The 11126-nt window shown below is 59.2% G+C and overlaps 3 protein-coding genes across 3 annotated transcripts; all 3 read right to left on the bottom strand.

Moving 5' to 3' along the window:
- Nucleotides 1-146: 146 nt before the first annotated feature.
- RBMX2 (RNA binding motif protein X-linked 2) lies at nt 147-2419 on the bottom strand (the record flags this gene model as incomplete). The annotated part of the gene is made up of 6 exons (XM_040083725.2): nt 147-967; nt 1526-1706; nt 1807-1936; nt 2006-2057; nt 2131-2246; nt 2337-2419. Coding segments are annotated over 6 exons (963 nt in total), but the record flags the coding sequence as incomplete, so codon positions are not given.
- A 365-nt stretch (nt 2420-2784) lies between these two features.
- Nucleotides 2785-6141, bottom strand: RAB33A (RAB33A, member RAS oncogene family). Its single transcript, XM_040084247.2, has 2 exons — nt 5809-6141; nt 2785-3270 (listed from the first exon to the last, which is right to left on the bottom strand). The coding sequence occupies exons 1-2, from the start codon at nt 6031-6033 to the stop codon at nt 2812-2814; spliced, it is 684 nt and encodes a 227-aa protein (XP_039940181.1). The 5' UTR covers nt 6034-6141; the 3' UTR covers nt 2785-2811.
- A 1589-nt stretch (nt 6142-7730) lies between these two features.
- MARS2 (methionyl-tRNA synthetase 2, mitochondrial) lies at nt 7731-11022 on the bottom strand. The gene is given in 3 exon segments (XM_040083826.1): nt 7731-8378; nt 8380-8979; nt 10671-11022. Coding segments are annotated over 2 exon segments (1176 nt in total). The 5' UTR covers nt 8953-8979; nt 10671-11022; the 3' UTR covers nt 7731-7775.
- Nucleotides 11023-11126: the final 104 nt, after the last annotated feature.

Here is an 11126-nt window from a genome sequence, read left to right as displayed (position 1 = left end):
GCTGTGAATCCCCCGCTCCAGCGCCCCCCATTTTCCAGCCAAATAAGCCCAAAATCATGGTAAGGAAAAACAGACGCCGCCTCCTCCCTGGCGCACGGACAGGAACACAGCTCCCGTGACCAGCTTCTCCCGAAATGGAACTTTTATTTATTAAAAAACCTTTAAACAAATCCATGATAAATCACCCCAACAGAGCAGCGCAGCCCTGTGGATAGACTGTGGAATCCAGAAGGTGCTGGGTGGGCGCAGGGCCCAAACCTGGCGCACAAGGCCAGACGACACCCAGCAGCCTCTGCCCTGAGTGCAAGAGAGGGACACTGGCCCAGGGATTTAGGGAAGGGGAGCCTCCTGCTGCTCCCAGCCTTCACCGCTTGACACCCGTCCCAGTCGAAGGACAAACCCCTGTCCCAGCCAGCAGTATGGGCAAGGTGGAGAGCCCTGGCCCAGGGTGGGATGAGAGGCAAGGGGAAGCTCCCAGGTGAAAGGTCCAGCCGTGGCATCCGAGGAGCCTGGAGCAGGTTTGGGCAGACTCAGGGCCTCCCTCACCTCAAATGCTTAGCCAGGGCTCAGCAGCGGCCAGAGTCTCTGCCAGAGCCCCGCTCCCTGTGCCTGGAATGGGGCTCCCGGGATCTGCCTCCCCTAGGGGACATGTCTTGTCGACTGCTGTGCCCGTTGCCCCTCCTGCCAGCCTCCTCCCTCTTCTCCCGCTCCTCCCAGGAGCTGCTCTGGCCCCTCTGCTCATGGCAGTTCTTGTCCCCCCTTCTGTCTGAGTGCCGCTGGTGCTGCCGCTGCTCCTCATCCCGCTGCGTCCTGCTGCCAGCATTCCTGTTGGAGCTCCCACCAGCATAGCGCTCGTACCCGGGGTCCTCCTTCTCCTTCTTGATCCTGGGATGAGGCTCCTCCGTGCTCACTCGCTTCCCAGCTTGCGGGCTTGACTTGGAACATTCTGCTCTGCTCCGCTTCTTCTCTGGAATTAAGAGTTCACATTTCAGGATGGACCAAACTCCAGGAGCACTTTGCCCCCCATGGCTCCCCTGGCACCATCCCAGCTCCTCTTCCACTAAAAATTCTCCCCCTCCACCCAATTTTCCAGCCTGCTTCCCCATCACGGAGATCCCAGTCCACTTCCAACCACGACTTTTTCTCCTCCAGCTGCAGCCACTTCACTTCTCTAACACTCACATCATGTTCTTCCCAGCAAGGCTGGGCATTTTCACATCACTTGGAATGCTGAGAACCTTCCTTTAATTCCCGTTCCTCAGGAATACTGTGATCCAGTCTGTGGAAATTACTTCTCCAGACCTGAGGACTCTTCCCTCTTGACTCTCCTTCTTCTCCCTCTTGGCTCTCCTTCTTCTCCCTCATTTTTGAGCATCTCCTCGGCACTCTGTAGCAACACCTTGTTCCCACCCTCATTTTGTGCCCATTTTTCTTCCTCCAACCTTCCCTCCACACAGACTCCAGCCCCCAAACCCTACCATGGGCACTCCCCCCAGGGATCCAGCATGCCAAGAACACTCCTTACCTTTCTGCTTTTTCACGGGCACATCCTCATCCTCAGACTGGGAGTCAGATGAGGTGTGAGGTGGCGTTTTGACCCCGCAGCCTTTGGCATGGAGGGCTCTGGTCACATCATCCCAGTCCTCGGACTCCTTGGGGGGCCGGTAGTTGGCCACGTGGTCCACACGGATGACCCGTCCCTTGATCTGCGGGGCCGGGCTGTCACGGGCAGCTCCCAGCTCCAGGGCTGCTGCCGACGCGAGGCAGCACCCAGAGAGCCACGGGCAGCACCTGAGCTCTACTGACCTTGATCCCATTGAAGTTATCCACAGCCAGGATGGTGCTTCTCTGGTCCTCATAGCACAGGAAGCAGAAGCCCTTGGACTTCCCGGTCTTCTTGTCCCGCACGAGGTTGATGTTGACGACCTCGCCGTACCTGTGACATACACACTGGCAGCGCCCGCGGCAGCGCCCGCGGCGGCGGGGCCGGGGCTGCGGTACTTACTGCGAGAACACGCAAATGACATCGCCCTCCGTCAGCTCGTAGTGCAGCCCGCCTGCGGGGAGAGGGGAGGGAAGGAACGGGTCAACAGCACCGGCACCGGCCACCGCCCCTAGCCCGGCCCGTACCCACAAAGATCCAAGCGCTGTCCTTGTACTCCGCGTGCCACGACACCGCCTCCTGCACGCCCAGCTCCGCCTCCCGTGCGTTCAGCTCATTGATCAGCTTCACCTTCGTCAGGGGGCTGCGGACGAGGCACCGTCAGCACCGGCACCGGCGGGACAGAGCCCGACCAGACCAGACCAGACCCTACCCCCCACATCCCCACACCTACTTCATGGCGGCGACGGAGCGCACTGCGCCTGCGCGCGACACCGCCCCGCCCCGAGCCGAGGCGGATGTAGCCGAGAGCAGCAGAATCGACCGATCATAGCCGAGCGGGGCCGAGTCGGGCCGATTCCGACCGAGTCTGGCCAATAATTACCGAGTTAGCCCGAGTACGCTCGAACGGGGCCGATTGTAGCCGAACCGGACCGATTGTAAACGAATCGGACCGAGTGTAGCCGAACTGGACCGATAGTAAACGAACAGGATCGATTGTAGCCTAACGCTACACGCCGAACCGGACCGATTGCGGCCGAGCCGGGCCGATTACAGCCGAACTGGGCGATCGTAACCGAGCGCTGCGCGCCGAACCGAACCGATTGTGGCCACGGCGAACCGATCACAGCCGGTTACGGCTGAGGCGCAAAGCAAGAGTCAGAGCGCAGGGGGCTCAGAGCCTTTATTGGGGTCCGGGCGGGTCCCGCTCAGCACGGGCAGGAGCCTTTCCCGCTGGCCTCGTCCAGCCGCCGAGCGTGCGGCTGGGGCTGCGCCGGCCAGCCCTCCGTGTCCCGGCAGGGCAGCGAGCGCTGCGCCTTCAGCCGGCACACCAGGCACATGAAAATCGCGTCCACGTTCTGGCTCTCCTGTGGGTCCTTGGCTGAGGTCTCAAACAAAAGCATATTGTGAGCGTCGGCGAACTTGAGGGCCAGGCTGGATGGCACCTGGATCAGGTCTTTCAAGTCACACTTGTTCCCCACGAGCACCCTGGGGACGAGCGGGGGCACCGCGTGCCCATTGCACTCCTCGATCCACGTCTTGAGGTTGGTGAAGGAGCTCATCTTGGTCACATCATACACGAAGACCACAGCATGCACATTGCGGTAGTAGTGCTCCACCATACTCTTCCGAAACCTCTCCTGGCCAGCGGTGTCCCACACTTGCACCTGGGAAGTGAAGCAGACAAGAAAAGAGGGTACAGGAGTGTGGAGCGTAGCCCTGGCAGGGCCATGGGGAGGGGGCTGCAGGAGGGTTTCCTGCTGACTGGCTTTCAGAGAGCCCCAGCTTGGTTTGGACTGAAGGGAAACTTAAAGATCATCCAGTTCAACACCCTGCCCCCCTTCCACTACCCCAGATTGCTCCAAGCCCTCTCCAACCCAGCACTGGACATTCCATGGATCCAAGAGCAGCCACAGTTGCTCTGGGCACCCTGTGCCAGGGCCTCCCCATCCTCATAGCCAAGAATTTCTTCCCAATAGCCAATCTAAATCTGCCCTCCTTCAGTTTAAAGCCGTTGTTCTGTCCCTCCATCCCTTGTCCCAAGTCCCTTTTCTGCTCTCTTGGAGCCCTTTTAAGCACTAGAAGGGGGTCTAAGATCGACACTGAGCCTTCTCTTCTCCAGGATGAACAACCCCTTGCTCTCCCAGCCTGACTTCAGAGCAGAGGGGCTGCAGCCCTCAGAGTGTCTTTGCAGCCTCCTCTGGACTCATTCCAACAGATCCATGCCTATTTCTGCACCAAATCCTATGCCATGAATGAGAACACTGATGATTTCACAGACGAAAAGAAAATGAGGAGGGGCAGGCACCCTTTGTGTAGGAGCACAAGTGGGAGGGCCAGGAGCTCTGTGGGGATGGATGAGGAGCCAACAGAGCTCATGGGGGAGGATTAAAGAACAGAACATCACAGGTGATATTGAAGGGGGTCTCTGCGATAGACCACCTGGCCAGGAAGAGCAAGCAGATGAGGTGCTCTGTGGGCAGTGAGCAGCAGCCTTGTGTTTGCAGCCCTTGGTTCTCACATAGAACTTCAGCCACCCCAACGCCTTCTGGAAGCACAGCACAGCAGGGCACAGATAATCCAAAATATTCCAGGACACCATCGATGACAACTTCCTGAGCCACGTGACAGAGATGCCAGGAGGGCTGGATGAGCAGACACTGAGGTGGGCTGGGACCTGGCTGAATGTCTTGGCCTAGATGGTGCTGGTCAGTGACACCAAGTCTGATTGAACACTGGTAGCCAGCAGAGTGCCCCAGGGGTCAGTCTGGGTTCTCCAGGTAATGTTTTGTAGGCGGGAAGAGGCAATTTCCAAGTTAATCCAAATTGCCCTGTACCCATGGAGACAGTACCTGCCTCAGAGTATTTCCAATTGAAAAACGCTGGCAAAGCAGAGCTGCTACTCAGCCCTTTCAGGGCCAGTCTCTCCCGGGCAGAGCAAGAGAGTGATGGTCCCCCTCCCACCTCTCACCTCCTCTCTTGGATACATATCCCAGGAAAAGGCCAGTTTGCTGCGCTGCCTCCCACTCCTGCCCACTGGAGCTCAAATAATATCCAAAGGTAGAAAACCTGGCAACACTTTCTGGATAGTGGGAGCAAACAGGCTCCATGCCAGCCTGCACCACAGCTCACACTGGCACGGCTCTGTGGGGCTGGACAGAGCTGGGAAGAGCAGGGACACTGAACATCTTGAAGGAAGAAAGGGAAAAACATTCATGGACAGCCTAGAAGCACAACTAAAGCTCTCACCCACCAACATAAATTCTGGTTTCATTGTGAGTTCAACTTTTGATCAGCCATCTGTCAGTACAGCAGCAATCTTTATTCTTCCAGCACCAGCCTCAGAGGCTGTGGGTGATGATCCCCACAGCTGGGCAGGCCAAGCTCCACCACAAACTCTGCTCCCGGGTGGTTTCCTACCAATGGCAGATTTGCTCTGACACATCAGCCAGAGCTCTCCAGGTCTGGGCTGATTGTTCTTTAGAGGTGTCACACCAGCTTTCATAAGCAAATTCATCCTGCTGCCATCACAGCTCCAGCTGCAGCTGGGAGCAGGCTCCAGCACCGCTGCCACAGCAGCTGAGCCCACTGCTGCTGGGGCCGTGTGAGCTCTCAGCCTTCCTGTGTGGCTGCTGCCAGCCCATCACCCTCTGCCTCCCCAGAGCCCCTGGCTGTGGCACAGAATTCTGTCCCCCACCCCTCCACAGCTCTACCCCCCTCCACTGGTCCAATGTCCAGAGCTGGAGCCATCCCAATGCTGCAAGGATCCAGCTGTGCCCATCGCAGGGGTGTCAGTGACTCACCCCGGAGCCATCACTTCTGATCTCTGCAGGCTCAAGCCAAGCCCAGAAATAGTGACAAGGCAGCAGGGACTGGTCCAGGGCCATGTCTGCAACACAGGGACCAGAATTCTTCCCTGGCCCTGTTCCCTCCCTCCAACCGGGATGAAAGGAAAAGCCCCTAGGAGGGCTTTGGCAAGAGGCAGGGAGAGGGACCGGCTGCCATCGCTGCTGGGGATGCTGCCGGCTGGTGCGGGGCCCACCGGGGTCAGAGCGGGGCTAACGGAGAATAGAGAGGAGCCCCCTGGAACCGGTGTGGAACGAGGGCGGAGCGAGGCCCACCAGGGCCGATGTGTGACCCACCGGGGGCTGAGCGGAGCCCTCCGGGACCGGTGTCATCCAGCCCGGAGCCGGTGCGGGGCCCACCTTGATGCGCTCCCCCTCGATCTCCACCGTCTTCTCGCGGAAGTCCACGCCGATGGTGGCCTCGGTCTTGCCGGGGAAGGTGCCCCCGCAGAAGCGGAAGGTCAGGCACGTCTTGCCCACGTTGGAGTCTCCGATCACGATGATTTTGAAGATGCGGGTCTGCACGTAGGGCTCCAGCGCGGGGTCGGGGCCCGGCGGTCGCTCCCCGCCGCCGCCCGCCGCCATCCCTCGCTCACCGCCGCCTCCTCACCAGCTCATAGGGGCGCGTCGCCCCGCGGACCGGCACCGGCGCGGCTCCGGATAGCGGCACCGGCACCGCTCGCCTTCGCTCCACGCCCCAGCTACGACACGGCTCGTCCCCGCCCCGCGGACCGGCACCGGCACAACACGGCTCCACCCCACGCACCGGCACCGGCACAACACGGCTCCACCCCACGCACCGGCACCGGCACCGGCACAACGCGGCTCCACCCCACGCACCGGCACCGGCACAGCCCCGCCCCACACACCGGCTACGGCACGGCACGGCACGGCACGGCACGGCACGGTCCCGTCCCCGCCCCGCGCAGCGGCATCGGCGCCGCGCGGCTCCGCCCTGCGCTCCCCGCTCCGGCACCGGCACCGCGTATCTCCGCTCTGGCACCGACACTGACCCGGCTCAGAGCTCCGGCCCCGGGCCAGCCCCACGCCAAACCACAGACCGGGGTCCGAGTGCCTTCAGCCCGGGCCGGCGCGGGCATTTCCAGCGGAGCGGCAGGGACCGCCAGGGCTGCGGGCGGTGGGCCTGGCCCCTCCCGGGAGGGAGCGAGAGACCTAGGGGCACAGAGAGGCAGCACCAGACACCGGGGGACACCAAGACCCGCACGTTCCCAAGTGCTAAGAGGTGCCAGTGGGACCACAACCGTCAATACCAGAGTATTTGGACCCTCTCCATGTCCAGCTGGGCAGCCACAGCCACCGTGTGCAGCATCAGAGAGACTGGGAAGAGGACGTGTCCCTCCTGTCCCCAAGAAATAGGGCAGTGGGGAGCCAGCATCCATGGCACAAAGGCATGGGGGCTGCCGCAGGAAGGACGCACACTAGGATTGCAGAAGTGAGGGGAGCAGGTGACAATCTGAGGAGGGGAGCCGTGGCAGGAGGGGATGAGAGGACTCAGGTCAGCTGGACTGGGACAGCATGTGGCTGTGGCACAGCGACGGTGGCACGGGGACCGATGGGAACATGGGGCAGAGCCCCAGGGGCTGCACTGCTCCTGCTCACACAGCCCAGGCGGTCGCAAAAGAACTCACAGCCCCCCCCAAATGGGCCTCTGGAATATGACTCCTCCAGTGCTAGCACTGATGAGTCCTGCAGGAGCCGGAGGCGGGGAAGGATTTACCAGAGACTCCCAGTGGTCACCTCCACCCCAGAGGGTCAGTGCTTATCTGTTTCCAGCAGCACGGACAGGAAACGGTGCACTATGCCGTGCAGCAGGTGGAAAAACCTCAGAAAGCTGAGTCTGATGAAACACATCCCTCCCTTTCCCCTTCTGGTCACGTCTGCAGGTCTGCACTGCTGCATGAGACCCACTGCCTGACCATGGCACGGTCCTGCCCTCAGAATAAGGAGCAGCCACACAGGATTGTCCCCATTGAAGCTCACTCAGACTTGTTTTGGCCCACAAAAGTAGCTCAGTTGAGAGACCCAATGGGCACCACAGCCCCACAGAACCATTTCTGATCACCCCCCGCTACTTCTGACATGGCAAAAAACCTGTGGATCAAAAGTGGGATGAACGATCACGTATCCATCTCCCTGTGCAAGGAGGCAACACCAAGGAGGCCCAGGACCAAGCCTGTCTCTCCTCAGGGCTTGCTTGATCCTCCCTGCTCAGGCTGGCTTCCCACCCCTCCACATCACCACCACGAATGGGAGGAAAGCGCTTTTAACAGAGACAATGTTCGCCAGGAATTCCTGGAAGTTTTAATTCACAGAAGCTGTTTGTCAGGGACTTGAGCTTCTTGCTTTCTCTTCTTCATAGTTTCCGACTTGCCCAGCCTGTGGAACAAGACGCCAGTGTCAGGTCCGAGCTGCCTCCCCTCAAAGGGACACGGCTTTCCATCATAGCGTGCAAGGAATACCAGATCAGAGAGACCTCTCTCTCCCGGCCCAACAGCCAGCCGGGACAGCAGCTTGTCTGCTGTGTATGGGACCACAGGCTGCAGGAGCGTCCCATACACACGTAGGCACTCCAGCGTGACGTGGAGGATGGTGTCCAGCCAGAGCTGCTCCGCAGCGTCCCTTCGGTCAAGTTTCCAAGGCCTGTGCCTCTGGAAGAAGCCGTTGGTCTGCCTCACACACTGGGCGATGCATTCCAAAGCCTTGTAGATCTGGAAGCTTTCGAAATAACTGTCTACCTGCGCAGGCAGCGAGGCCACTGCTGCCACGAACTTATAGTCCTCAGCACACGCCCTGCCTGTGCCTTTTGCCTCCCTGGAATCCAGGACCTTTGGGAAACAGGGCTCCGAGAAGCATGGGTAGGTGTTGCTGGGGTTAATGCTGGGGGCTGTTGTGCGATTCAGCAGCCCCCCCGAGTGCATCTGCCAGCTCTGAATTCACCAACTTCACCACCTTCTCATCATAGTAGTCACAATCCCTCTCTGGGACGCCCTGCCGCAGAAGGAAGTACCGGAACCCGTCCACACCGTACTGCCCCACGCACACGCCGGGGTCCACCACGTTGCCCAAACTCTTGGACATCTTCTGGCCCTGCACAGTCCAGTGGGAGTGCACCAGGATGCGCTCGGGGGGCTCCAGCCCTGCTGCCAGCAGCAGCGCTGGCCAGTACAAGGCATGGAACTTGAGGATGTCCTTGCCCACGACGTGGTGCACAGCTGGCCACCACGTGCCGTGGCTCTCGGGGTACCCCACCACGCTCAGGTAGTTCACCAGAGCATCCACCCAGACATAGATGGTCTGCGTGGGGTCACTGGGCACGGGAATGCCCCACTGCAGCCGGCTTCGCTCGCGGGACACCGACAAGTCTGGCAAGTCCTCGTCCAGCCAGCGGAGCACGCGCTGGTAGAAAGGGGCAGGAAAAATGGCATGTGGGTTATCCCGGAGCCAGTTCTGCAAGGGATCCCGGAATGCTGATAGCCTGAACATGTAATTCTCCTCCTTGGTCCAGTGCACCTGGGACAGCAGGAGAGGAAAGGATTATGGCCCCAAGAACAGGCTGACAATTTGCACATACCATTCTCAGCATGGAGGCTGTCGCACGCTGTCTGTGTCTGGGTGTCCTCCCTCGCCATGGGAAGCTCTCAGCACCTTTCCATGACGAGTAGGAACCTTCTAACCCAAGACACTGCCTCCTTGGGATCCCCAGGAACACACCTGAGGACTCAGGCACCTGGAATGGTTCAGCACACTGCTTCTAAAAACACCTGTAACCCTGGGAAGGAACACCTTTCCACCCGCCAGGTTGATGTGACACCAGAAAGGAATTAGGAAGACGAGAATACACCTTCTTAGCAACATAGTTTTGCAATAATAGTGGAAAATCATGAAAAGACGAAATGACTTTGTAATTCTGCCCTACTGCCACTCCTGGTGCCTGCCTTTGTTCTTCTGGGGCCGTACTCTTTTTCCTCAGTTTATGCATTAACGCGTCTAAGTCACTAACTTTGTTTGCTTACAGCACTGACAGCGCTTCTCCCCCACAGCTGAATCCATTAAATGACACATTTAGCTAAACCAGTGAAAACTTGGTGGGTGGTTGTGGTACGAGTGAGCTGTGTAAGGCACTCAGGGATCCATGGCTGGGTCAGCAATCTTGCAGTGTACAAGGAAGACCTGAACAGCATCATTCAAAGACAAGCTGCACATCCTCACCCCTAGGCTCCACCAGATGCCAGAACTCACTCACTCACTCACTCACTCACTCACTCACTCACTCACTCACTCACCAGAAGTCTGGTGTTTATGGCATGTGCAAACTCCCCCTTTTCCTTCACAAAATTCCCAAGGAACAAACTGCCCCACTGCCTCTTTCAGGTTGGAGATAATCCCTTCCCTTCCCACCACACCGCAAGAGCTTCTCTGCTCCACGCACACTCCTGTTTCCTTGCACAGACGAGGCAAGGAAGTGCTTTCAGGGTACGCTTGATTTTGAAGTCTGCTGACTGTTTTAGGTCTAAAGAATGATTATTTTTCCTGGAAACTTACCTTTTCCCGAACTATCTTAGGTGCTTTCTCAAGAGTTACTATTTGCCAATACAGCCCTTTCTGTGTGGACCAACATCCCAGCCTCATACAAATACCACAGGAGCATAACCTGTGCTGAGCTCTGAGCAGGATTATCTGTAGCTGCTGGATTAAATCATGCAACTCCACAACTTCTAGAAAACAGTGGCAGAGAGATGCTCGGGAAGGTACCACACTCCTTGGGCATGTCCATTCTGGCTGACCACAGGCAGGTGATGTTACTGTGCTTTAGGCAGGGCCAAAACCCATTTAAGAGATGGGTAAGTGTCCAGAGGCCAAACTGAACTGTCTCACAAAACAGGTCTGAAACTCTGAATCCCCAAGGAGTCCCTCAGTTAAGTACACTTTTATCCTCCTGTTCAGCTGACTTCTCTCATCTTCCCTATAGAACGCCATTCCCACGCCAACAGCCTGTGGACGCAGCAGGGGCTGAATCTTTTCCGTTGCATGTAGCTACAAGGTGCACCTGCCAGGTGGGCACTGGCAGCTCTCTGACACTCCACTGAAATACAGGTGAGTCTCAGCCAACACAAATTAAAGGCTACAGGAAGCCTGAAACACCCCAAATCTGGCCAGAGCAGAGCGGCAGGTGAGCGCACAGTGCTCCTGCAGCCCCTCACCTCATGGCCGGTCTCCAAGGACACCTTGCAGGGGCGGCCCTGGGCGTCCGTGCGCTCGGCCAGCTGGCTCTCGGGCAGGAAGCTCTCCTCGGGTGTGCAGTACCAGCCCTCGTAGGCGCCCTTGTAGAGCACCCCTCCATCCCGGAGAGCCCCCCAGAAGTGCCTCACGGCTCGCTGGTGCCGGGGCTCGCTGGTGCGCGTGAAGTCGGTGTAGGCGACACCGGCCTGGGTCAGGGCCTGGCGGAAGAGCCCCGAGACCCGCTCACAGAGCTCCGCGGGCGAGGTCCCCGCCGCGGCCGCGGCCTGCTGGATCTTCAGCCCGTGCTCGTCGGTCCCTGAAACGGAGAGAAGCCGCGGGGCCGTGGGGAGAGGCCGGAGCCCGCAGCCCCGCGGGGACACAGGGGCCTGGGGACACGGGGAGGGGGGTCAGCCCCGGCGGAAGGGGTCATCCCCGGG

Source organism: Hirundo rustica, chromosome 21 (assembly GCF_015227805.2).
Source record: "Hirundo rustica isolate bHirRus1 chromosome 21, bHirRus1.pri.v3, whole genome shotgun sequence".
In the NCBI taxonomy this organism is placed as follows: Eukaryota; Metazoa; Chordata; class Aves; order Passeriformes; family Hirundinidae; genus Hirundo; species Hirundo rustica.
The sequence above is the reverse complement of the archived record's forward strand: the minus strand, read 5'-3'. Positions and strand labels throughout refer to the sequence as shown.

What these genes read in the sequence shown, in the direction of transcription:
- RAB33A (XM_040084247.2), bottom strand. Translation starts at nt 6,033, where the DNA reads ATGGCGGCGGGCGGCGGCGGGGAGCGACCGCCGGGCCCCGACCCCGCG. An exon ending in TCGAGGGGGAGCGCATCAAG is followed by an intron (nt 3,271 to 5,808) that starts GTGGGCCCCGCA and finishes TTCACTTCCCAG; the next exon opens with GTGCAAGTGTGGGACACCGC.